General features: G+C 32.8%; 3 protein-coding genes across 5 annotated transcripts; 1 reads left to right on the top strand and 2 right to left on the bottom strand.

Moving 5' to 3' along the window:
• Positions 1-403: 403 nt before the first annotated feature.
• On the bottom strand, positions 404-3,151 carry LOC137826340 (UNC93-like protein 1). The gene is made up of 3 exons (XM_068632274.1): positions 2,437-3,151; positions 1,378-2,086; positions 404-927 (listed from the first exon to the last, which is right to left on the bottom strand). Exons 1-3 carry the CDS (start codon positions 2,891-2,893, stop codon positions 759-761), a joined length of 1,335 nt encoding a protein of 444 aa, XP_068488375.1. The 5' UTR covers positions 2,894-3,151; the 3' UTR covers positions 404-758.
• A 1,317-nt stretch (positions 3,152-4,468) lies between these two features.
• Positions 4,469-21,558, top strand: LOC137824042 (uncharacterized). Of its 3 annotated transcripts, none has more exons than XM_068629464.1 (22): positions 4,469-4,819; positions 5,490-5,618; positions 5,735-5,902; positions 5,990-6,073; positions 6,331-6,381; positions 7,472-7,528; positions 7,610-7,692; positions 7,808-7,931; positions 8,008-8,067; positions 8,683-8,925; positions 9,609-9,756; positions 11,180-11,307; positions 11,494-11,541; positions 11,629-11,759; positions 16,344-16,426; positions 17,546-17,649; positions 17,957-18,027; positions 18,896-19,206; positions 19,427-19,617; positions 20,634-20,803; positions 20,925-21,013; positions 21,179-21,558. In XM_068629464.1, exons 1-19 carry the CDS (start codon positions 4,622-4,624, stop codon positions 19,582-19,584), a joined length of 2,379 nt encoding a protein of 792 aa, XP_068485565.1. In that variant the 5' UTR covers positions 4,469-4,621; the 3' UTR covers positions 19,585-19,617; positions 20,634-20,803; positions 20,925-21,013; positions 21,179-21,558. The 3 variants fall into 3 exon arrangements, with proteins under 3 accessions (XP_068485565.1, XP_068485566.1, XP_068485567.1); XM_068629465.1 differs by having other exon boundaries at positions 4,475-4,819; positions 20,638-20,803; XM_068629466.1 differs by having other exon boundaries at positions 4,500-4,819; positions 19,843-20,803.
• Positions 21,559-23,842: 2,284 nt separating this feature from the next.
• LOC137826584 (uncharacterized) lies at positions 23,843-25,570 on the bottom strand. Its single transcript, XM_068632596.1, has 2 exons — positions 25,190-25,570; positions 23,843-24,741 (listed from the first exon to the last, which is right to left on the bottom strand). The coding sequence occupies exons 1-2, from the start codon at positions 25,349-25,351 to the stop codon at positions 24,151-24,153; spliced, it is 753 nt and encodes a 250-aa protein (XP_068488697.1). The 5' UTR covers positions 25,352-25,570; the 3' UTR covers positions 23,843-24,150.
• Between the last annotated feature and the right edge of the window lie 736 nt (positions 25,571-26,306).

The raw sequence follows: 26,306 nt of genomic DNA, 5'->3' as shown, positions 1-26,306 counted from the left end.
CCAAATATACATGAAAAAATTTATGTATGTTATATGACTTCAAAGAAAATGACAAGACTGTTTTTGAAGCACAGATTAACATATCAAATAATGAAATTGAAATTATTTGTCTTTTAGCATGAATGTTTTTTTTACATAACTATTTATTGTTATGTACTTTTCTCAAAATTTGTCTCATTGTTGAGACGATTTATTTATTTATGTTTACTATTGATATTTAGGCATCTTAGTATGTTTAGTTTTTTATTTATTTATTGGTATATGTCTTATACCTATGATAGTCCTACAACAGTTTGCATTACTAATTTAGTGTAATTCAATTTGATGTTATGTAACTCACTAACCCCAGTCAAACGGAGAGACAATAATATGGAAATTGTTAAATAAATCAATTACAAATCAATTATGCCCCAAAATGGATGTATTCTATCATATAATTTATCATATGTGAATCTGAACAAAGATGATCTCAAATAACTGTAACGCTTATTTGGAAGTAAAAAACAAAGTATATAACGAAATCAAGTTCTCAATCTCCCCTCCCAAAAAGAAATAAAACCTTCAGTTTTAAATCCTTCCTGCTCTTGTTCCCATTTTCTTCTCCCCATAGATTTGTCAGATTTTGTAGCCAGAGGAGGATTTTTGTTTTTAACAGATGAAACTGAACCTAGAGAAATTTAGAAGACAACACATGAAGAGGACATTGTTATATCAACAGCTGCTGCTGAGGGAGCAAACTGATCCATGACAGGTTCTCCCTATTCATCTTTCACAGCAAACATGACCAAAACAAAGAGTAATGGGTAGCTTATTGTTGTGAGCACCCAATTCACTATCAACTGGGACATCAAACACACATTCTGTTCATCAATTTGCCATGCAACAGCAATCCCTGCACTTTGTATTCCTTTAAACAACCCACTGTACCTGTATATATATACACAACTTCTTCAAACATCATCATCTGCTTTCCAATTTTCCATGCATCATCCACAACATAACTAATCAACCACCTCTTTTCATTGCTAGAAAACAAGGCACATAGAAGAATTAAGCTCTAGTTGTTAACCTGGTGCACAACCTGTGCTTGGATATTCTGTTGATTAATAATTTGACTAAAATAGTGTATATTAATGATGATAGTCAATCCATGAACTAGCTCCTAGACTTTATTTGAAGGTCTAGAAAGCATATCTTAATAAGGCTAAGTCTATCATTGCATTTGTCATGGAGCACTATTATCTGATATGTATATGTTCAATTATCAGAAACTGTAAAATATCCTTAGGGATTACACTCAAATACTCTTATATCACACAATACTAATAATTTTATTAAGACAATTCTCAATAGTATAATTAGCCTGAATTAATTTACCTGCTGAGGATCTCAGAATCATCAGCCAGGGCTCCAATAACCCAATAGACCAAGCTCTGGAACATGGCATCTAGCAACCCAAAACTAAAGTACAAGGCAAAAGGCCCTGCAAAGCCTGAGGACTTAAAATCCAACTTTTCAGGCAAATCTTTGGAGGAGTACCTAAGCTGATTAGCAAGTGCACCACCCCAAATTACAGTCCCAAGAACACCAACCACCACAACTCCCACCAACCCCCTCACCCTTCTCCTCTCATAGCTGAAATCCATCACATATCCAATCCCCACTGAACCCAGCATCTGAGCCCCCCAATAGAACACACTGTTCAACCCTCTAGTTCTCAAATTAAACAGTGCCCCGTTCACTTCATTGAACTGGTAAGGGTAAAAGAAGTTGCTGGACCAAGCTGCGGGAACCATAAGAAGCACCTTCCAATTGGAAAACAACTTGCGAACCTCCACACATTCGGTGGACAAATTGGAGTACAACATGCTGGTGCACCTGCTGCCATCATCACGAACAACCTTGCATGCAGGCAAGATGGCCAAGGACAAGAGGGTTCCCACTGACATAAAGCACATGAAGCCTATGTAGGTTCCATCATTGACCGAAGCAGCCTCACTACGATGGTAGTTCAAGATGAAAGGAATCAAGCCACCAATTACTCCACCCATGTTGAAGATGCTCCAGAAAATAGATATGTAAGTGCCTTTCGTTGGTAACAATTGATTAAAAGGTGATAAAACAAAGAGTCGTGATAGTCAGTATCTTCAGAATATTAGCTATGAAATCAATAAGAACATTTTACTTTTTATTTCTTAGTAACCTAAAGATATTGGCTAACATTTTCCTAAGATAGACTATAGATGCTCCTATTTATAGATCTTATGTAATGTAACTAAATTCTTTAAGGAGTGTTTTGATTATCCTTTGAAGCACTTCAAGCATACACAATCTCACTTTTTAAAGTAGTAAACACAAAAGAAACTTTGTCCTATCATTGAGTCAAAGCATAAAGCTGGATAAGATTTCTTTCTCCTGTCATCAACAAACTAATACCTTTTCTATTGATTGGAGGGTAAGATGTCATGATTGCACCTTGTGCAGCCCATAAGAGGCCTGCTCCTACACCAAGGAGAGCACCGGAGAGAATGGCAAAGGCTTGGTGGTGGTGATGGTTGTAGTAGAGTAAGGAGGATGTGTAGAGGACGTAGGTGGAACATCCTGCGAGAAGGGTCAGGTGAGGTCCAAGGATGTTGTAGATGGCGCCGCCAAGGATGCCAAATATGGAAAAAGTGGTGTAGAGGGCAGTGAGGGAGTTGTTGGAGGCAGTGTGGTTCAGTTGGCCTCCACCACCCATTCCTGAGAGGGCGTTGAACATGCCGGGGCAGCAAAAGCAGACAACACCAATGAGAATCACTTGAACTAGTGGTGAGTTGTACCTTAAAAAGGGTGAACATGAACCTTTAGAGGTTTCAGATTGTTGGACTTGGTTGCCTGGTTCTTCATCTCCCATTAAGAAATGGAGTTGAATGTGGTGGCGTAGCTGTTTGTGTAAGTGCGTCAGAAAGATAATGGAGTTTTTAGACACATGTTGATGTATAAACAATAAAAAATAGAGTGTAAGGTGTAACTAAACAATGTAACTCTGAAATTATGTAAGTTCTTCTACTCCTACTAACTATTTATTTATCTTTCAATCTACTTCAGAAGGAAAAAATACAAGAGAAGAATGAACAGAAGATAGAAAAACATAAAGTAATGTCAGAAACTTGACAAATAAAATCAACTTCAGGTACCTTATTCCCTTCTCTAAAGACATTCCATTACAAAAATGGATATCTGTCAGGGAATCTAATTCTGTAGCAACTTTGTAACCTCAATTAATAGCCAACCGAAATGGTGAAGAATATAACCCATAACTCTACTTTGGACAATTAATTGACCATGACCATGAACATAACCATAACCCACTGAAGAATATATACCATGCACTTGCACATGGTATATATGATTTCCCTTTTCCTCTACATTTCTTAACTTTACACATATTTTTCCAATGAGATGTAAGCAAATTATCATCTATTAGTGAAAAATTTCTTCTTACTCGTTAAATATAACATAAGTAGCATAATTGACTCCAAGAAGAGTTTGGGTATACTTCATAAAATACTATTTGATTCTATAAAACAATCTTATTTTTTTATTCATATTAATATCGTAACAATTATTTAAATATACACTATTTAAATATAAATGTAGTAATATTCTTAATTCTTATTTGAATGTGATGTTGGTAACATAATAGCAAAACTTATATATGAAAATTAATTTAGTGAAACTTTTCGTCAAAGTTAAGAATGTTTAACACATATATAAGTAGATAGAAATTTAAGGTTATTTTAACAAGATAAACAATAAACAAGTAGAAAAACATCTAAAGTTTTATCTAAAAATACGTTTTAGTCTTTTATTATATGATTTTTGTTATAACAATTTATTAGAGTCAAATTTTACTTCTTTATTACAGATATGTTAAAATAAATTATTTAATTTAACTATAACTTTTTATCTCAAAAAATTAACATCTATACTTTTTTTCTTTTAGGTATATTTTAATTAACATTTCTTTAGATTTTTTTTAATCTTATTTGTCTATTTCTTTTATGGCATTTACTTTTTCTTTCTTCCCATATGAAGAAATTGAAAAAAATTCTCCTGTCATTTTGTCTTTATTTTTTAAAAAATATAACTAAAAAATGACACACCAGTTTTTTTATTATAATATTATATATTTAAATTAGGTACAGTGTCTTTTGTTTATATTTTAAATTTTCCAAAATTCAAGTTTAGTCTTCCGTTTTTTTTATCCAATCTAAAAGTAATATACTTTTGTCCACATACTTATATTTTACAACTATTTATAATTGTCATTAATTATTACCTATAATCATTTTGAAGACTAAAAAAAATTTATAAATTAAAAGAAAATAATAAGGCAATGTTTTCATAGAACGAAAACCAAATTTAATTTTTTTAGAGAAACAACAAAGCCATATTTTATCATTTTAAATCATTATTATTTTTTGGTAGTATCATATTTGATTCTCAAAAGTGGTTAAGTTCAGCAGTGAATGTTGTTGCTCCAAGTGTAGTGGTGTTGCTTCCTCTTCTCATCCTATCAGCAACATTACTGTGCAATCTTCTGAACCCAATTGTTTGAAGAAATACCCATGACATAAAAATGCTATCTTTCGCCATAACCATACCTGTTGTCCCAGTAATCACCATTAACAAATGGAAGCAGAGACATATGCAAAGGCTAAGGCAAAGGGTGTCAGCTTCTATTCACCACGACAGCCTCAGAGTCCTCGAATGGGACAAAGTTTGCGATTTAGTCGCTTCCTTCGCCACCACTTCCTTGGGCCGTCAAGCCCTCAAGGTCCCTTTTCAGCCTTTTCTCCTATGTTTGGTTGGGTTGAGTTGAGTCCATTGAAATTTATGCTAAGGGATGAATGAAATAATATTATGTTTAATTGGTTGGAGTTTAAGACCAAGTGTTCATTTCATTTCTGTATGCCTAGTGAGCTTTTTGAAGATTGACATTGAATGAATTTGGTTTTGATTAGAATTGATTTTAGAGGGAAGAAGTAAGTTTATAGAAAAAGCTCAGTATAAAATTTCTGATTAAATGCAAAAGCTACTTAAAGTTACTTCAACTCAAAATCAATTATGGATTCATAACCAATTCTTCAACATGGGACTGATTATGTCAACATTTACTTAAAATTACGATAACTGATATTTCATTGTGATTTTGAAGGACTCAACATGAAACTAAACATGTAAAGTTGGGGTAGAACTGATTTTGATAAAATTGATTATGCATTTGAAATCTGTGTTTAAATTAACCTCGTCAACGTATTTGACGTTGAAATGTGAGATTGTTTGCTGGTGCAAAATGAATTGGCTATCTAAACTAAATAATGAAATTATATTTATAACTTTTTCCTTTTTTATTCCAATCTTTCTCATTCAATTATATTCCACTTTTCGTTACATATGTAAACATGTCTTATTCCATATTATGATGTCGGGTGTTCATGTGACAGGACCAGCTATGGTCTCTGAATCAAACTTTTGAAGAAAGTCTTGCACTTCTCGAGGAAACAAATGCTGCCGTCGAAATGCACAAGCATGGCACTCTCAGATTGCACTTGGGGCACCTTGATGCTATGCTGGTCAGTAATCAATGTGTATAAATTGGTTCCTTTTATAATAATAATAATAATTGCAATTAAACTTAAAACAGTTCTTCATGTTTCTGTTTTCTTTATTGCTAATCAAGGTTTTGTAGGTCAAAACCGCAATTCAACATGCCCGGAGAAGTACACCTGTGAGTGGCAATGAAGCACGGGCCATTGTCACTCTTCTGCAGTGTGCTGAGATCTTGCAGGGTGATCTCAAGGCAGCAATTAAGGAAGACAAAGATTGGCATGGTCGTTTCATGCCTCTTACAGAATTGGTAAATGGAGATTTTGAATGTGTCATTCTCGTATAATTAATGTTTCTATGTTTCTGGCCTTTTTCATCCCCCTAAACATGCTTGCAGATAATGGAATTCGTCATCAATCGGTCCTTAATTAAAGTGATAGAGCAAGTTGTTGATGAAGATGGCTCTGTTAAGGACTCTGCGGTTTGTTTCATGTCTCCTTCAAGTTTCCTTTTTTCTAACTCTGCATATTGTGTTAGTGGTTCGCCACTCATTTTATTTGGTTTGAGATGGCATATATTATCTTAAATTTTCTTAGCATTCTTTAGTACATGTATTAAATGAAGAGAATACTTCAGCTGTGCATCTTTCTTTTCTTGTTGTCATACAGCTGACTGTCAGTTTTACGTTGTTCACTTTTTGCAAAAAGTGCTTGTAACATAAACATATATTCTTCTTAGAGTCCAGCCCTTAAACATTCACGCCAACAAGTGCAAGTGATTGAGAGAAAGGTAACTCTTGTTTATTTTTGTGATATTTATTACTGTTATTTCTGTACATACTAGCTCCAGCAAAAATGTATGTAGTTTAATAGTTTTCAGTTAAGATATTTAGATTTGAATGTTTGACAAAGAAAGTAGACAATAGAAAGATTTATTCGTGGGTATCTCAAGTAATTAGACAATAGGAAAAAAATTAGCACTTCATTACAGGTAAACTTACACTACTACTGTTCTATGTGGATAACATGATTATTGCAAGAGATGATGAAACAAGAAATTGGCTTGAAAGGAAAACTTGGCCGCCCAATTTGAAATGAAAGGCCAAGGAAAGGGAATATTCTTCAGGAAAGACAACATTTTAACCCTGAAGATTTATACTAATGCAAACTATGTAAGTTCTGATATTGACAAAAAGTCTACCCTTAGGTATTGTATGTTTCTGGGAGAAAGTCGGGTGACATGGAGAAGCAAAAAACAAGATAGGGTATCCCTTTCTAGTGTAGAAGCTGAATTTCTGCCATTAGCATTGCAAGAAGTCCTCTGCATCATGATAGAACAAAACATGTGGAAATTGATTAGGGGAGCATTGAATTCAAATTTGGAATTAAATTAATACTGATATAATATTGTTGAAAATTAAGGAAAGAAACCAGAATGTAGAGATTTTTTTATATATGGAAATCAATCAGGATTAATATGGTCTGATTTATGCTGTTAATAATAGGCTTGATGATGTAATTGGAATTTGTCTTTCCTTCTTTATAGCTACAGTACAGAAGTTATATGAATAATATTTTCCTGATTTTTAGGCCAAATTAGTGTACAGAATCATTCTCCTCTTCCAATTTATACCTCCCGATAGAATCAGTTCTGTATCAGTGAAATATATTCACTTCTCAACATTATGATTATTTTGCAATAAATTCTTTCACACACTATGTAAAATGCTATATTAGTAAATCTTTTATGCCTTCTATTCTGACTTTATATTTTTCCTATGGTTATTTATATTATCAGAATACAATATATGTATGTTTATTTTAATTTAGAAGAGTTCATTTTATACATTCCATTAGGATTATTTGTTTCCTATCTTCAGGTAAAACAGCTAATAGAGAGCATAATCAGGAGTGAAAGGAGTGAAACCTCAATCCTAGTAAGATTCTTTTGACTCTACATGTATTTCTTTTCGATATAATTGTTTCTTTCTGTATTAATTCTGTAACAATTCACACAGGAAGTGAATAACGAAGATGGCAGGTGGTGCATAAGAGTTGATTCTAGACAAAAGACAAGTTTTAAGGGTCTATTATTGTCCAGGTGCATAAAATTTGTCAACAAAACTTTGATCACTTATTGTTCATGAAATAATGTTTGTCAATAAAGCTAGTAGGTGCACATAAATTCCATTCCTTAAGATAGTATTTATTGGCAGTGGATCAGGAATTGGAAGTACTATAGAGCCACTTTCTGTTGTTCCTTTAAATGATGAGTTGCAGCGAGCAAGAAGTTTGGTGGCAAAGGCTGAAGCAGATGTGCTTTTGGCATTAACCAAAAAGGTTACAAATGTGATATTATAAATATTCTAATGGTCATGTTCTTTTTTTCTCATATGATGTCTTAATTCGTGTACAGATGCAGTTGGACCTTGATGATATTGAAAAGATATTAAACAGTTTGGTTCAACTAGATGTGGTAAATACCTTGTAATGTTTTTAAAGAAAAGTGGATCACCACTTCTCGTTTGCTCTTTCTATATTCCACTATATTATGCAATTATTCTCCTGCAAGATTTACTTTGTTGCCTTTCAAGGAGTTTGTTTACTGGTTTTCCTTTCCATGATCATTCCCTTGAGAGTTTTCTTATTTCTGATTTGAATTGAGAGATATGATTTGATTATGTTAGAAATATGATTTGATTAATTAAATAGGGATATATGATATGATAAGCAATTAATTCAGTAAGTATATTATTTGCCAGGTAAATAATATATTGCTTTTGAACAAAAATTGTGTTTGGTCTGTTCACTTTTTATTGCATCTAGCATCAAAAGAGGTCCAATGGAATTGACTATACTTATGATTGCCCTTAAAATTATCTTTGACACCATATAAAATATAAACCACAATAATAGTATTAGTATAACTATAAACTTGGGATTTAGTGCCCCCATGGCTACCCACTAAGTTGCTTACAAATTAAAGAACTTGCTTTGGTAGGTGACCTCAATTAACATTTTATATTTGGCAACATGATAATCTTTCTTACTGTGCAAAAAGATAGTCAGTAATGTGGTTCCTTTTATGCAGATTAATGCTCGTGCTACTTATGGACTTTCGTTTGGAGGGTCAAGTCCTCATATATTTTTGCCAGATAGGAGTGAATCTTCTACTACAGAAGCCTTCTTACGAAGGAGTGAAAATTCCTATGGACCATTGGCCAACAAAAGGGGATGGAAGTTGTATCTTCTAAAAGCTTATCATCCTCTTTTGCTCCATAGGCATAGGGAGAATTTGAAAAGGACCAAAAAGGATGTCAATCTTGCTACTTCAGTTAAGTGACAGATGCCACATGCTGAATTTAAAGAAAACGGGGGGGAGAGGGGAGATGAGAGGAATAAACACTACAAACTAATTTATAGACTCTTGATAGACTTAGTGAAGACTACTATCTCCCTACGATTATAAGTGATGCAACTCCTACGCACTAATACCCATGGACACAAAACACATTTAAACATGTGATACATAAAAAATTTATTTCCTAAGTACTTTATTGGGGGATGCATTTTGAAAAACAGAAAACTACTATTTTCTTCATATTAATTTGTATCCCCTTTTTATTTGTTTTATTGGGGGATGGATTGGAGAGTGGTTTCTATTGCTAGGTTGGAAATCTTTGATGAAAAGGCTTTCGTGTTGATTGTCTGTAATACTGTGCCCTTTTCAATCTAGGGAGGCTTAAAGAACATGGTCTTCTGATTGTTTCTTATACTGATCAATTACTTCCTTTCACCTCTTATTTTCTTCCCGTGAGAAAATATCAGGAAAAAATTGGACAAAAGGACTATATCATAAAGAAAAGAAACGTAACTTAGGGGTTTAGGAAGTTGCTTTAGGGTTCTTCCCCTAACCAATGTATATCATAGTTTATTTTATAAACTTTCGATGTTTTTCTTTTCTATGCTTATAATGCATTTTGTGTTCACTCATGATGAAGTACTTCTGGTAGTCAGGATGCCACTCTGGACAATGCCCTGCCAGTACCAGTTGATTTTTTGATATCTAAGAAAACTCGTGTTGTAGTTATAACTGGCCCTAATACTGGTGGTAAAACCATATGTTTGAAGACTGTGGGATTGGCTGCTATGATGGCGAAATCAGGTGTGTCCATTGCCCCCCTGACCCCTATTTCTGAATGTTTAGCATCATAATAATACATGCACATCATTAAAACTGTTGTATAAATAAAACTAATAGAGGTTTGTAGAAGGAATGATAAAACGAAGAGAAGAATAGTTTGTATTAAATACAAAAAAATTATGTTCGTGAGAGAAGGAATAATCCTCTGCCAATCCCTATGGCTTCTAACTAAAAAGATACATAATAATCATCACACTACTTCGCCACATCAGCAACTCTTCAATTCTTTCATTCTTCTCTCTTTTTCCTAAGCACATAATCAATATCATAGACCTGCCTTGCTAAAGGCCCATTAAGGAATCATCATCTTTCCCAACACTATGTCCTGTGTCAAGCAGTCTATCAAAAGCATTGTTGTATTTTGTCAAGTAGAAATTCATTTAATTTAAATTATTGAGAGCCTCTTGGAATTTAACCATTGGTTTCTTGACGTGGATTGGTTTTATCCTGTGACATCTTCCTCAAACCTGGACAAAAGAATTTAGAGAGGGGGTGAATCATTTGATTTGTAATCTAGTTTCAATGAATTCACTGTCCCCTCAACCATGAAATATACATCATGCTAACTTACAACCACTTATTTTTAGAAGGAATAAGTTATCAAGTTACGCATTGGGTGTATTTTAAGAAATTTGTAGTTATAGCTAGCTAACGTATTCCTTCTAAAAAAAAATAAGTGATGCTAGCAAACTCCATACTCATTTTCTATTATGCACTTTTTTTAGGAGTATTCTGGATATGAACTCATGACCAGGCACAACTTTACCATTGTACTAGGAAGCACATGCTCACAAAGACCTTGTTGAGATGTAGTTGAGTCTAATGTTGGCAACATGGGAATGGCTAATACTTATTCCCTAGTTTGAGGGGGAGTATTAGAAATCAACCCCTAAATTATAGGAGAATCACTATTATAGTTCTTGAGAGAGAGAGAGAAGGGAAACAGAAAAAGGTTATCTTTCAATTCGTTTCAGGCCTAGTTGTCAATGTCTCAGAAAAGGGCTACCTATAGAGGGTTCTGAACTTCTGATCAGTGGAAAGTTCTGAGTAACGATCGAGTGAAGTGTCACCAAGTAAAAAGTTGTCAGGACGTCACCTCTGAGAGGCAATGGTCTAATAGGAAGTTGGGTATTATGTGGTGCCTAAGTCTCACATTGAGTAGTATGCAAGGTTTGGTAAAATATTTAAGTGTTTGGTTCTTCCCTTTTAATAGCTAGCTTTTGAGGGCGGGTTCCTCAAGTGTTGGTGTACTTATCAGTATACCATTGTTATTCATGAATAGCTTTGTAGGATTAATTAATGAAACCATATATTTGAACCAAATAAGTTTTGTGCTTGTTCTGTTTAAATATTTGAATTTTATTCAGAACCTGCGATGTTGCAGGTGTCTATGTTCTTGCTTCAGAATCTGCGAAAATTCCTTGGTTTGATTCTGTTTTTGCTGACATTGGTGATGAGCAGTCCTTATCACAATCTTTGTCTACGTTCTCTGGCCACTTAAAGCAGATAAGTGTAAGGAATAATGTTTTAATTGTGTAGAACTTAAATGCTGATGGCCCTTTCGTTCTGTTATTGCTTGTATATTTCACACCTCGATGCATAATAACAGAGCTATGATGAAATTGACTGGCATAATTTTCCTTTATTATTTTTAAAATATAAAAGAATCTTATTTCACCTTCTAATTTTATCTTGCAGCATATTAAATTACATGCAACGAGCCAATCACTAGTGCTACTTGATGAGGCATGTATTTTCTGAGTTTAATTAACAGTTCGAATTTGTAATGTCATATATGTGCGTGACGAATAGTACTTTGTTTGCTATTATTAGGTTGGTGCAGGAACAAACCCTCTTGAAGGAGCAGCACTAGGAATGTCATTGTTGGAATCTTTTGCTCATGACAGTTGTTTGTTGACTATGGCTACTACTCATCATGGTGAATTGAAAACTCTAAAATACAGGTAGTCATTACAGATGAGAACAGCTTAAAAATATTGATTTTGGATATACTACATGAAATTATCTTCGCCTGTAAAATAGAGAAAGATGAACAAAAGAAAAGAAATAGAATCAAAATTATTGGAAACAAATTTTAGTCTAATGGGCATGTACCCATTTTTTTAAGGGTGCAAATACCTAAATTTGATTCATTGCCAGTGCAACTTTTACACAACCAAGTAAGAAATTTTAGATCATTAAAGCAACAAAGGTCAATAGTAATGAAATATTTTTATTGTTTTTTGTTAAGAAGTGGGCTTTAAGCCTAACTCAACCCCCTAAAACCGACTCTAATCTCTAGTCGATGTGGGATTTTCAACACACCCCCTCACGCCGAGGCTACCAACTCGTGCGTGAAGATATATGTTATGGATGGTCCGATAACGGCTCGATGGCGGGTGGCCTGATAAACCCAACAAATACTTGCTAGGATAGGCTCTGATACCAATCCAGAAGACTCCCCCTAAGCAACAAAACCGGGAGGTTGCTCCATATAAATTTCTTCCTGCAAATCCCCATTAAGAAAAGCATTTTTAACATCCAGTTGATAAAGAGGCCATTGTTGAAGAGCAGCCATAGCTATGAATAAGCGAACAAAGGCCATCTTTGCTACTGGAGAAAAAGTATCACCATAGTCTAAACCAAAAATTTGGGTATAACCCTTAGCCACAAGACGAGCTCTGATACCATCTTAAGAAGTGGACTTTAAGCCTAACTCAACCTCATAAAACCGGCTCTAATCTCTAATTGATGTGGGATTTCCAACATTTTTAAATGAGTGGCACCATTTATAATAATTGAACGCTGTAAGAAAGTAAAGAATTATTTTATTAATAATCATCACTCCAATTATATTCTTTATAATCTCTATTTGTAGTAATAAAAAATAATCAAAACCTTTTAAAAATGGAAAAAAATATGCTGAAATGAATGGGAAGATTCTGAAGATATTTTTTCCTATTTACTTTCTCAATATTAAGAATATTTTTATCCTAATAATCTTCCATTTACAACACTCCTCTTAAAGTTAGTAAATGAATATCAATCATTCCCAACTTTCCTACAAGATCTTGGAATTTGCTATGAAAAAGCTCTTTAGTGAAAATGTTTGTTATCTACAATCCTGTAGGGACATGATTTGTAACCACTAGGCCCCTATCAAGATTATCTTTGATGAAGTGTCTATTAATTTCAATATGTTTGGTTCTATCGTGTTCGATTGGACTATGGCCAATTTTCATGGTTGACTTGTTATCACAGAATTGCATAGGATGTCAATCTTTATTTTATGGTCAACAAGTATGATCTTCATCCAGAGTCCTTTAGTACCTTGAACAAGGATTTAAAATTCAGCTTCTGCACTAGAACGAGATACTTTTTCCTGTTTTTTGGTTCTTCGGGTCATTAGATTCTACAAGAAACATAAAGTACCCAGGTGTTGATTTTGTCCGTCAGTGACAAAACCTAAATAGTCTATATCACTATATATCTTCAAGGTCAAAAAGTGTCTTGTTTCCTAAACAATAATATCTTCAAAGGTCAAGGTGTTGATTTCAAGTTCTAAAGAATTTTGTCAACTACTTGCACGTGTCTTTCTCTCAGATCATGCATAAATTTACTTACCTCACTAACTGCATAAGAAATATTTGGTCCCGTGTGTGATAAATAAATGTTTTCCTACCAATCTCTGATATTGGATTTTTTCTACAAGAGAATTGTCTCCAATTTCAATTCTATAATTTTGTTCAACAAGAACTTTTGAGGTTCTACATCCCATCTTACTTGTTTCTTTAAGGAGATTAAGTACATATTTTCTTTGGGAGATGAAAATCCCCTATTTTGAATAAGCAACCTCTATTCCTAGGAAATACTTAGGTTTTCCTAGGTCATTTATTTCAAATTGGGCTGCCAATTTTTCCTTTAAAGCCAGTTTTTGTGTTTCATTATTTGATGCAATAATCATGTCATCAACATAGACTAACAATAGTGTAAGTTTACTTGTAACGAAGTGCTTTAATAATAAAGTATGATCTCTTTGGTTTGACTTATATCCTAAGGAAACCATTTCTTTTGTAATTCTCCCAAACCAGGCTCTTGGAGTTGTTTAAGACCATATAAGGCCATTTTTGGGGCATACCTTATTCCTTCCACTGTGAGTTTCAAATCCTGGAGGAATCTCCGTGTACACTTATTTTTCTAAACCTCCATGAAGAAAGGAATTTTTCATATCCAATTGGTATAATTCCTATCCAAAATGAGTTGCTAGTGCAAGAACAACTCAAACTATATGTCTTCATATCACAATCAGTTCCATAAGTTTGAGTATACCCCTTGCAACCAATCTAGCTTTATACTTATCCCTTTGAGTATATCCATTTGCACCCTACTACCGTTTTATCTCTTGGTTTGTCAAGAATCTTCTATGTTTGAGTTTCTTTCTACTACATCGATCTCCACTTTTATGGCTTGAGTCTAATGTTCACATCTCATGCCTTCTTAGATTGAACTAGGATTTTCTATGGCAACAATAAAGCTTTGATGTCTATTAGAGAGATTATCAGTGTAAACATATTTGGAAATAAGATATTTAAAACGTGATATTTTTTCCTTTCTCAACGATGTTGCAGGTGACATCAATTGTCCCATGATAGAAGCTAGGTGGGCCAAATCAAGTCACAATCAAATCATGGCACTTGGGTTGCTACATTCTTAAGTAGAAAGACTTGCATCTTGACTATTTGCTATAGCTTTTGACCTAGTGGTAAACGCTTGATCCAACAATTGGTATAAAAAATAAGGTCATGAGTTCGATTCCCAGTAGGACAATTATTAACGGGGAGATTGTTGGAGGTTACTCAATTGTCCTATGGTGTAGACCAGGTGGGTTGAGTCACAATTGAAGAATTCAATTCCTAGTGCGACGATTGCTGAAGGGGAAATTGTTGTAGGTGACATTGATTGTTTTGTGATGGAGGCCAAGTGGATCAAGTTACAATCAAATCATGAAATTTGGACCGTTACACTCTTAAGTAGAAAGAGTTGCACTCTAACTATTAGCTATAGTTTTTGGCCTAATAATAAGTGCTCAATCAAACAAAGGCAATGGGCAAATTCTTAATAACACTTACCACCTCATTATAACCTTTAGGGCCTTTACCTCCAAGTTAGATAACTTTTCTTGCTTTGGAGTTAGAATGGGTTATCCTTGATACTTTTTGCCAAAATTTGTATTTTTCTTCTTCCTTGAGGTGGCTTCATCACTTGGATCGTGAACATTTTGCAAAGATTCAACAGACTCTATAGTGAACACATACGGGAACGGGAATTTTATAAGGTTGAAGGAGAGATGCCCAAATCTTTTATAGTCAAGTCATATTTGGGAATTTGCTCATGTTTTTTGTATTGCTTGTTGGCTTATGACATTTGTTTTAGCCCTTGAATTCCAACACAAACAACCCAATGTGCTTCTTAACAATTAAATTGTCTTCCTCGTGACAAGGTCTTGAAATACTCAATACAGAAAAAACTTAGTGAACAATTCAAATCTTTTGTGAGCTTTAGTATAGAGATTAGACTATTGTTCAGTTGTGGGATATATAAAACATCATTTAATACAATAGATGTTTCTAAAGTCATATTCCTGGATTTGCATATGGGTACACTATCACCATTTGCAACTGTAATAAGTTGTTATCTAGTCATTTTGACATACAAATTGAAGAGCTTAGGAAAAGGAGTTATGTGATCCGTTGCTCTCTAATCAAGAATTCAAACATCTTAAGTCAGATGGCCAATAATATTCAATATACACTTACCTTTCATGGGTAGGGTATATGATCTAGAGGACTTAGTCATTGATTCAACATTTTTTCTCAAATGGTCAATTTTCTCTTTAAAAGCTTTCATGTAAGACATTGAAAAACACAAGACAGAGATAATAAAGGTTTAGCCCTTATCGCTCTAATTCCTCATAAAAAAATTGTTTGGCAAAAAAACCAAATTAGGTCAAATGAGACGTCACCACCCCTTGGTGTTCAAGAAGTCTCGCCAACCCTGTCTGTGGCGACAGTGAGTGAGGCACACCTTTCTAGCCCTCCATTAACCACAACAATGATGGCAAACAACGACGATGACAGTTGTTAACAAGGCAACGAAAACATTGAATCTAAGAAAATAGAGAATTATTTTAACATAATAATTACATTCTCACCATTTCTATTTGTAATAATCAAAACCTTTAAAAAAGGGAAATAAACTACTAAAAGTAATAAGAAGATTCTAAAGATATTTTTTCTTAATTCTTTGGAGATATTAAGTATATTTTTTTATTCTAATAATATGCTATTTACAGCAATAACTCTGATAATTTTGAACTTCTGTCCAAATGGATCTGATTTAAATTAAATCCATTGTTCGGATGTTTGTTTTCTATGCATCTTTTCTTCAATGCATTTAAAATATATGATCCTTTTACTTGTATTCTCATGAAAAGTACAAAACCGTAGACTCTAGTTTTGCTTTGACATTTGAGTTTTATTCATGAGTAGTGATGAAGCCTTTGAAAATGCATGCATGGAGTTTGATGAAGTGAATTTGAAGCCAACTTACAAGATTCTGTGGGGTGTACCAGGTAAGAACTCTTTGACTCATGAATAATAAAAATGAATACAAAATTGTTTATGCCTTTCACTTGTTTTCTAATACCCTGTTTTATGTTTCGGTTTTTCTCCTTCCTTTGTGTGTATTTGTGTTCGTCTGAAGCATCTAAAGGCTAGAGATAAATTCTCGAATATTACTATCCCGAAAAGATGGTTCACTATGAAGGGATAAGCCTAAAAGGAAACTTCTTTATAAGGTTTCAATTGCTAGGGGTATCATTTTCAAATGGCGTTATACATTTACATTTTTTCATTGCAAATTACAATCCTTTTGACTGAAATAAAATAAAGGGTTTTTGTTTGTGCATTACTTACTTACCATCAAGTGAAGAGGTTGTTTCATTTCACTTGAACCCATGATCTATGTGTCATACGGAATTAGTCTTACATGACAAAGCTTGCCCTCAAAACCAATAATAGTTAAATATTTTTTTTAATAATGTAATATAATACACAACAAACTAACATGTATTTATAAGTAGTCAAGTTAGATTAGATCTGAATTGTGAAATAATATAAGTAAATTTTCATTAGTAAAATAATACATATTAATCATCTACATTAAATATAACGACATGCAATGGGAAAAATCATCTACAGAAGTAACAATATCTTGACCCTAATGTAGAATCAGTCTAATTAATCCTAATATCCACCATTACTGTATTTACAAGATTCTAACAGGATGAAATAAAGTGGTCATCAATTAAAACAAGTGGTTCCCACAGTTCAAAATGACTTATATCGGTTCAGAGATTCAACTGATGGTTTCTATACTAAAGTTTTGATTGCTTATCAATCAAATGTTTGACCACTTTGTAATATTCAGGATTGTCTGCACCTAGTACTCAGTTCAAAGGTCAGTTTGCTAATGATTTGAAAGGCTGGACCAAACCAGCTGATGGACAAGTTTCTGGTTTAACCAGTTCAATCCAGTTCTCTAACTATGTTTGCAGTATATTTTGGGTGAAGCAATGTATTAAATTTTATGTTCAAAACAGGAAATTGCATATTTCATGGACCATTTGAAATGATGGTCAGATATAATGGACACTTAATGTGTATAACACCAAAAGAGATTTCCATTGTAGGTCGCTCAAATGCAATAAATATAGCTGAGAGGTTGGGACTACCATCTGTTGTTGTGGATACTTCTCGTAAGTTATATGGTTCTGCTAGTGCAGAGATAGATGAGGTATATGTACTCTGAAATATATCTTAATTATATTGATTATCTGTTAATGGTTGTGTATGATATTCTAAGAACATGATGTTTATTTATATTATTTTTTTAAATTTAAAGTAATGAATAGACCATTTTTTTGCCTTGAACTTGGTACTAAAATGGATATTTTTGAAACAAATAAATTGGCATGTATTATATGGTGGTAGTTTTTATACAGGGCTCTGTGCCTCCATATATTTACCACATTATCAAATCTAATTCTTTTAATGTATTGCAAATATTTTAGTTGTTTCAACATAGTTTATTTTTCATGTAGGTAATAACTGATATGGAAAGGTTTAAACAAAATTACAAAGAGCTGATGGATGAAGCGCGTAATTATCTGATGTGAGACTCTTTGCTTTAAAAAAAAGTTAAATTCATTGCAGGCTTTATCCCCGTATTTGCATTTCATGGACAATTTAAAGAGAGGTCATTTCCTGATTATAACATAGGCACTTGTTATGTATCTAACAATGGATTAAGTTCATTCAATTTGTAATGCATTCAAGGACAAATGGATCATGTAATCATATTCGCATCTTGCTTTTAGTTCTCGATGGTTAGTATTTTTTTTTTTCTGCAGTTATCAGAATTCTTAATACTTGTTACAAGGCTTCCATCCCTCTGTTTTAATAATTGGAGAGAATTTGTTAGACTGACCACCTGTAAATTTTGTTATCCTGTGTTCTCTTCTGTGCAATGGATGGAAACCTTGATTAACCATGGAGGATTCATTTATCAGAGCGTAGAACCAACCATATATTTAGTAACAAAGTAATTGTTAGTAATTAGTAATAAATGCAAGAGTCGTGTGCTATATATTAGTATTACTCATAGATAATCCATTCAATGAATTTTTTTTATTATGGAAATATAATCCTAGTAAACTTATTCAGATTCTTTACTAGGGTCTAATCAGATTGCAAGAACGAGGAAGATGAGGGAAAGAAATGTTATATATCATCCTCCCATTACTTGTATTATTCTGACTAGTTGTTCACAAATTATTTAAAATTGACTTAATTTTCTTAACTGTTTCATCCACTGTGTACTGCAGTTCTCCTTTGTCTTGGCTTGTAATAATAATTCTTCAAGATAATTATTAACAAGATCCACCATACCTTGCTCCAGATAATTATTAACAAGATCCATCTTACCTTGGACTTGGAGCATCTATAAATTTTTAATTGGGTTCTTTTGTTTGTAATTGTAGGCACTCCAGAGAACTTTACAATAGTCTATTGAACACCAGAAGGAAGATTATGAAACATAGTACTGATATACGATTTAAAAAGATGAGAGATGTATCCGACGCTGCAGCAATGGCAAGATCCATCCTTCGCAAGAAAGTGAGGGAAATGGATATATCAGCTAAGCAACCTTCACAGAACAATAAAACTATTAGCAGCTCTCATTTATCAGCAACCAACAAAAGCCAAATTGCAGCAAATAACAAAGAACCTACTGTTGCTGATAGAAGTACATCTGCTGTAAAAGTTTTTAGTCAATCATCATTAGGTTCAGGTATGTGGAAAGATAATGAAACATGAGGGATATACAAGGAAACCAAACTGCAATGAGATAATATATTTAATTTCTTGCATCTGAATTAAGTGTACCGCTCTAGTTTATTTTTACCTAGTGATAGAACACACTAAAGTTATGATGTCTAGTCTTATACTGAGGATTTTTTTACATCATAGGAATACTGGTGCAAATGTCATTCACCTTATTGATGTTGCAGGTAAGTCTAAGCCTCCCAAGGTTGGTGATACTGTTCATATCTCTTCCCTTGGGAAAAAAGTGACGGTTTTAGAAGTGGATTCATCCAAAGGAGAAATTGTAGTTCAAGCTGGAATCATGAAGTTGAAGCTGAAACTAACTGACGTTCAAAGATCATAAAAGTAGGGAAACCATGGCCATGGTCATAAATGAGTAAGTGTTTTCTTTGTGCTTAGGATCATATGGTTTGCCATTTTTCTAACTGCATAGTATAATAATAACCCTGCACCACACGAAAGTCCATATATTAATAGAAATTATGAAGCATCAAGTTTCGAGAATTGAAAGTTGATTTTTTATAATTTTTTATTTTAGAAGTCAGTGCATTTTATTGTGCAACTAAGTATAGATGCGCCTTACTCCATCCCTTGATTATAGGTGGGTAAGGAGACCAATCTGCCCGTTTAAGACCGGTCTGCCCAACCCGTGTTTTAAATAACCAGATAAGTCTGATTAGTGAAATAAATGGTCTTTTTTTTTCTATATTGGATCCACACACCCAGTAATAATCTGAAAAAATGAAAAATAGATCAATTTAAAAGAAATTTATATCAAACTAATATATACCAAATTACCAAACTAATATCTACTACATTAAAATCTATCAAATCAAGCTAAAATATACCAAATTGAACAAAATTCCCTTTTTTTAGTTGGTTACTTGTGTAATAATTTCATCTAAAATGCTGCAATATCAAATCCACGGATTTAACAGACCAAGCCTGTAAAGTGATTATAATTATGCTGATTTAATTCGTTATCTGAAGGTCTGCAGACTTAAGTATCGGTTCACAAATTGGATCTATATAGCCACCCTTTTCTGTGATGAACCAACAATCCCAAATGCTTTTGTTATAAACCGAAGAAACATGAATGGTTTTGTATTGCATCTCTAATGTGGTACCTCATATGAGAACCTTTGCAAGTGCACCTATCTTGTACTAAATTTTAACTTTTACCTTATTAGAAGAATATACATGTAAGGATAGAACACTAGACTATTTGGTCATAGACTTCGACACCATGTCATGAACCAACTGTCCCCAAAAGATTAATCTGATAGGTGTAGACACCCAATGGTTTTATTATTTTTATATTTCATCTCTAACACCCCTTACCCTTTAGAAGTCTAAAATATCTGTTTAACTTATTTGTATGCCCTTGAAAAGGAAGAATGTGCATTGAAACTGCTACAATATGATGTGAAGTGAGTTGAAACAAAGGTGGGGGGACTTTCAGTTTCAGAAACTTCAGTTCCTAGATTTAGCCGGATTTGTAAATAAATACAGTTTTGCAATGTCATCAGCATTACAAATAGTTGGCGTGCTAATTATGCAAGGTACATTTTTCTTGGTGATGCATACAAATTCTGTAGACTGATATGCAATTTAAGCAACTTAAACTGTTAGCAAATTCAAATCAAGAAGCATTACCCTGTTATGGTTTTGTCTCCTTGTCAGAATGTGCAAAACAGAAGAAAACAAGCAATTCAGTTAAAGAAAGTTGTGGACATCTCATGGTGCTTGCTTAGTGGAAAGAACAGTGACAGGTATTCATAGAAAACAAAAAGGTTTAGGTATTTTACCCTTTGTTTCTTTTCACTTTATATAGAAATGAGCCGTCCTATGAGAATTTGTTAGGTGCCCTTTATTTTTGGTACTGCTAATTGTATTATCTATAGAAATGAACCATTTGTTTGTATTCTCTATTTTAGGCCTTTTGACCCTGATGGAGGTGGAATGTCCCTGCTCTCTCTTGAAGAAGATACTAACGGATTCCAATTATGTACTTGGATTCCTTTTACCAAAAAAGCACCTTCCACGCCCCCCCTATAAAATCAATTAATGAAAAGGGAGCATGGCCTGACTGCAGAAACACTTTTTTATATGTTATATTGGCGATAACCAAGTTAGAATCTAAGATCTTGTACAAACTATATTCCCCAACCACTAGCCCCACCCTTGTGGTTTAGAAAGATTGTGGTAAAAACACACGGTTGATGTATAAAACTAGTTTTCTTTTTCCAACACAATTTTGTGTAGGGTGTTTGGTTCTGCATCAAAATTTATGAAATGCATGTTTTTTCATAAGCAACCTAGTGAAGTTTCTAAGTTTTTTTAAGAAATAGACACGGTTTTACCTTCTCAAATGCATGTCCAAACACACATGTAATTATTGTAGTTTATTTGCCCCATATACTGATGTAGTTATAGTTTTCTTTTTGTGGTACTGTCAGGGAATATACTGAGTAATTTTATTGCTATTGCAAGTTGTATCTAAGCATGGGAGACAGTAGACTTACTGGATCCGAGGTTTAAAAGTATTTTGTTAAGAAAATGGCCAAGTTGGAGAACAATTACCTACTGGACTTTATCATAAAATAAAGTTGATCAAATTAAAAATGCAAAAGATATTGAATTCAAAACTTCCACCAAGTTGGTGGAACTTCATTCATCAAGCACTAATGGGTAGTTGAAAGGAATACAATAAGTAGTAAGAGTTTGATATACTAAGCTTGTATTCATGCAACTGCTAATGGCATGTATTGCTTAATATTAATAATGATATTTTGGTTACAAGCTTGGAATTTTACTGTTATTTTTCATTTGGGTAAGATTGCAATCAGGTTTTTTGTTTCCACAAAGCTCAAGACACTTTCGGTTGAGTTTTGTTTTAGTTTGTAATAGAGTCACGACAATACTTTTTCCTCAGGCCAATTAGTTAGTGGAACTAACTTTATGTTTTTGAATTTGCATTGTGTTTTGACTTGGCTTCCTAAGAAAATATTGCACATGACGAGGTATTCCAGCTTTACATCACACGCCACTAATGGAATTTGCTTTTGTACCAGTCCTTGTACTTTGTGGCATTGTTTATTTCTTCTGCATCATGCACCACTAATGTTAATTTTCAAGCTGTTACCAAGAGACGATGATTTTGAATAATTTACTTGAGGCAATAGACATTATTAGTTCAAATTCTCTAACTGAAACATTTGTTGATTATTCTAAATTATACAACATCTCCTGCAACAGTAGCAAGCAGCAACCCCACAATAGGTAGTGGCATATAATATACATCCATTAAAATAAGTAAATGCTTTAGTATCATGTTCTTCATTTTATCTTACTTTTCTCTCTTTTATTCTTATATGTTCCTTGAATTACTGGTATGAAAAACTAGAGTGGTACTCAAGTGAAATTGGACTATGAATTTTGCCTAAGTTTAGCATTCTAGATGGATTTAGATAAACCATGGACAATGAACTATAAACAGAGATCAAAATAATACCTTAATTGAAAATCTTTAAGTAATAGATTTGTTGCTCTTTTTATTTACATATTTTTTATCTCACTTATTTTAATTTTTAACTACAAATAATTAGTGTTGAAAAATCTAACAACAATGATCACAGGAAGAAATTGGGTTACATAATTGTTCAAGTACGAAGAATACAAATTGGATTATTTTTCCTTAGAGCATTATAGGAATGTCTTTAAAGTTAACTTTTTTTTATTATTGCAAAGGTGTTTTCCAATTGAAGTATAATTTATAAAAATTAAATAAAATATAATAGTAGATATTTTTATTATTGATCTCAAATATTATTTTTTTTTTATCAGCATCTCAAATATTATATTTCATTAAATAAAAAAAAATTCAAATTAAGAAAGAAAGAAATTATAAAAAATCAAAATTTGAAATTAACACTTATTTTTAAAAAAAAAATTAACTCAAAGCAATACTTAAATTAGATAAAACAAATATATTTGGAAAATAATAAAATAAAGTAAAAATTAATCTAGAACAATTCGTTAAAAATATTTTAATTCAAGAATTAGATTTTAATTTTATAAGGTAGAATTGAATTGTATAAAAAATATATAATGAAGAAATAAATTATACACTCAATTAATTTAAAAATTAAAATATTTTTTATTCATTTTAAATCAAAATTGAACACATTCTTATTTTCTCGTTTCACACAAAAGAAATACTCTGAACACTCTACATTCTTTTTCTAACACTACTTACTTAAATTTGGTTAAAAAAAGTATTAAGTTTCAGGGAGAAAATGTACTCTCTATTTTTATCAAAGTAGTGTAATTTGATTTAAAATTATTAAGCTGGTTTAGTTTTTAAAAAGTGTGATATTATATATAATTATTTATTTTTTTATTTCTAATATGCACACATCTTGGAAACATTTTTTTGTTGCTTTATTTTAGCATTCACAGAATATTCTATGTCTTGTCTCTGTTGTGCTTCTTTTTTACCATCAAAAGAAAAAAAATGTATTTATTATTTTCTATGCAAACTTTTTAAAATAATAAAAAATATAAGTAAAAGTGAAAGTAAAAAAAATAAAATCCTCAACTTCAACGGAACATGATTTGTTTTTTATTTGGTTGTGCAAACCAAACAGAGGAAAGAAAAAGAAACAAAATCTCTTCTTCTCTGATACCAATTACATCTAATAACATTACAGATAAAAACACTTATTCCTTAATCTTTATTTAATTAACCATCTAAGGGTTCTTTAATCGAGTTTACATGTAATCCGAGTCAACTTGAGTTGTTGAACTTGAATCTTCAATATTTGTATGATCAAATATTTTGGAGAAGGTGCATTGTTACACATATCTTACTAACCAATAGCACAATCAACCAAAGGTTAATTAACATCTAATTATCCCTTCCAATTTCAACATCTGCATGGTGATTATTCAATTCAAAAACCTGAGCACTGTCAGTGTCAAGAACCCCAGAATATCCACTCTCAAATATAACATCCAAGAAGTAGAGCATGGAAACAAGAGCCAAGGAACTGAAGAACACTGGAATTGGTCCAAATAGCCACATGAAGAGAGGGAATGAGAGGTAGAAGGCACGCAAGCCAAGGGACCAGAAGTAGCTGCCTCGGTTCACAGTGGTGGCAACATACTCAGCTGTGAGCATTTGGTGCCTAGGGTTTTGGGACACTTTCTTGAAGGGCACGTTGATAAGGATACTTGCATGGCTATAGTACCTTATGGACTGAACATTCAGCAAAAATGCCAACAAGAAACACACCAATATGGAGAAGAACTTTACTGACAGACCAAGGTCACTCCTGTCCCCAAAAACCTCAGACATCACGGTTTTCCTCTCGTTGCCACTGCTCATCAACACAGCAATCAGGGAACTCAACATTATAGCTGTTGAGGCCAAAAGGGTCGATGCCATTATGTTGTTCCTCAATGATTGCACTGCTAGAACCCCATTCTTCGACACATCCTTCACATAGTATCATCCAAAATCAATATCAGTACACATAAACATGCAACATAATGCATAACAATGTTTTAAGGAAAAATTAAGGATTTTTACAATTATTACTTTAAAAATGATAGCAAAAGACGTGTTTGCTGTTTGATTGTCATTCTGGAAATCACGTTTACAGAAACTATTTAACGTGGATCATAGACTTTTTTCTATCCATAACTCAAATAAGCAGAAGCAGGGTTTTTTTTACTTGACATCAAATGCACACATGATGCTGCATAAAACAAGTTCTAAAACTAACTATTAGTTATGTCCGAAATTCACGTCCAATTATGAGTGATGTTCCCAAAACATGCTATATTGGTTGGAACCCAGAAACACAATTGTTGAAACTAACGAAAACCCAAAATAAAAATCTCAACTTTTGAGCAGGCATTGTGAGGAGAACATGTGCACATACCTCCATCATGGCCTGGACCCAGAAACGGCGATTGATTGCATTGACACCAATGACTGTTTTGGTGGGGTGTTTCATGATTCGGTAGAAGAGCCATAAATGATACACCAACATCAAAAGGAGGCCACTGGGCACTAGAATGAGATCAAGAACTTTCTTTTCCATTCAATGGCAATGTGATTAAGAAACCAAAGGGAAATTGCAGAGTAGAGATAGAAGTATGTGTGCAGAACACAAAATGGATATGGAGATTTAATCTGATCTCGTTTTCCTCTTAGGTTTTGTGGGGAAGATGAAAAAGTGAAGATGGAAGATTGAAGATTGAAAATGGAAGGAAGAGAGGGGAAGTGGTACACGGGTGTTGCCGTGGATGTGTGGGAAGAAAGTAATCAAAATTGGTATATATAGAACAATCTCAACGTCGGGTTTACATGTCATGCACACACACTCCTCATACATACACATGCCATTCTATCGTCATTGGCTATTATTTCTTTAAATTCATAAGTGAATTAAAGTTTTTTTTTATATATATCATTACAATGATAATAATAACATAGAAACCAATTTTTAGAAAAAAAAATAATTAGGAATTGTAGTGATTAAATTAGAGATTATTTTAGAGATTAAAAAAATTTTGGTTTCTAAATTAGTTTTTATTATTATTAAATGGTTTATAAACTGGTATCTAACTAGCAACTAAGGTTTTTTTACCAAATTTAAATAATTGGTAGCAAAAACCTTAATTGCTAATTATACACTAATTTAAAAACCATTTAACAATAATAGAAACTAATTTAGAAATCAAAAATTTTTTAGTCTCTAATTCAGTCACTATATCAACTAATTATTTTTTTCTTCTAAAAATTAGTTTGTATTTTATGATTTTCTTATATTATATATATATATATAAAATATTATGATATAAAGTATTTTATACAAATATTATTATTATATATTAGTATCAATCATTACATGAGTTATTAGATCGAATGAGGTCTACATCTTTTTAAGCTATTATTATTAATTAATAATGTGAATCACATATTCTTAGAAAATTATTACATAAAAATCATATTTAAAAATAAAAGATAATTAATTATTATATTGACTAAATTAA

The sequence above is a fragment of the Phaseolus vulgaris genome, chromosome 8, assembly GCF_000499845.2.
Source record: "Phaseolus vulgaris cultivar G19833 chromosome 8, P. vulgaris v2.0, whole genome shotgun sequence".
Lineage (NCBI taxonomy): Eukaryota > Viridiplantae > Streptophyta > Magnoliopsida > Fabales > Fabaceae > Phaseolus > Phaseolus vulgaris.
This window is presented reverse-complemented; position numbering and strand designations above follow the sequence as displayed.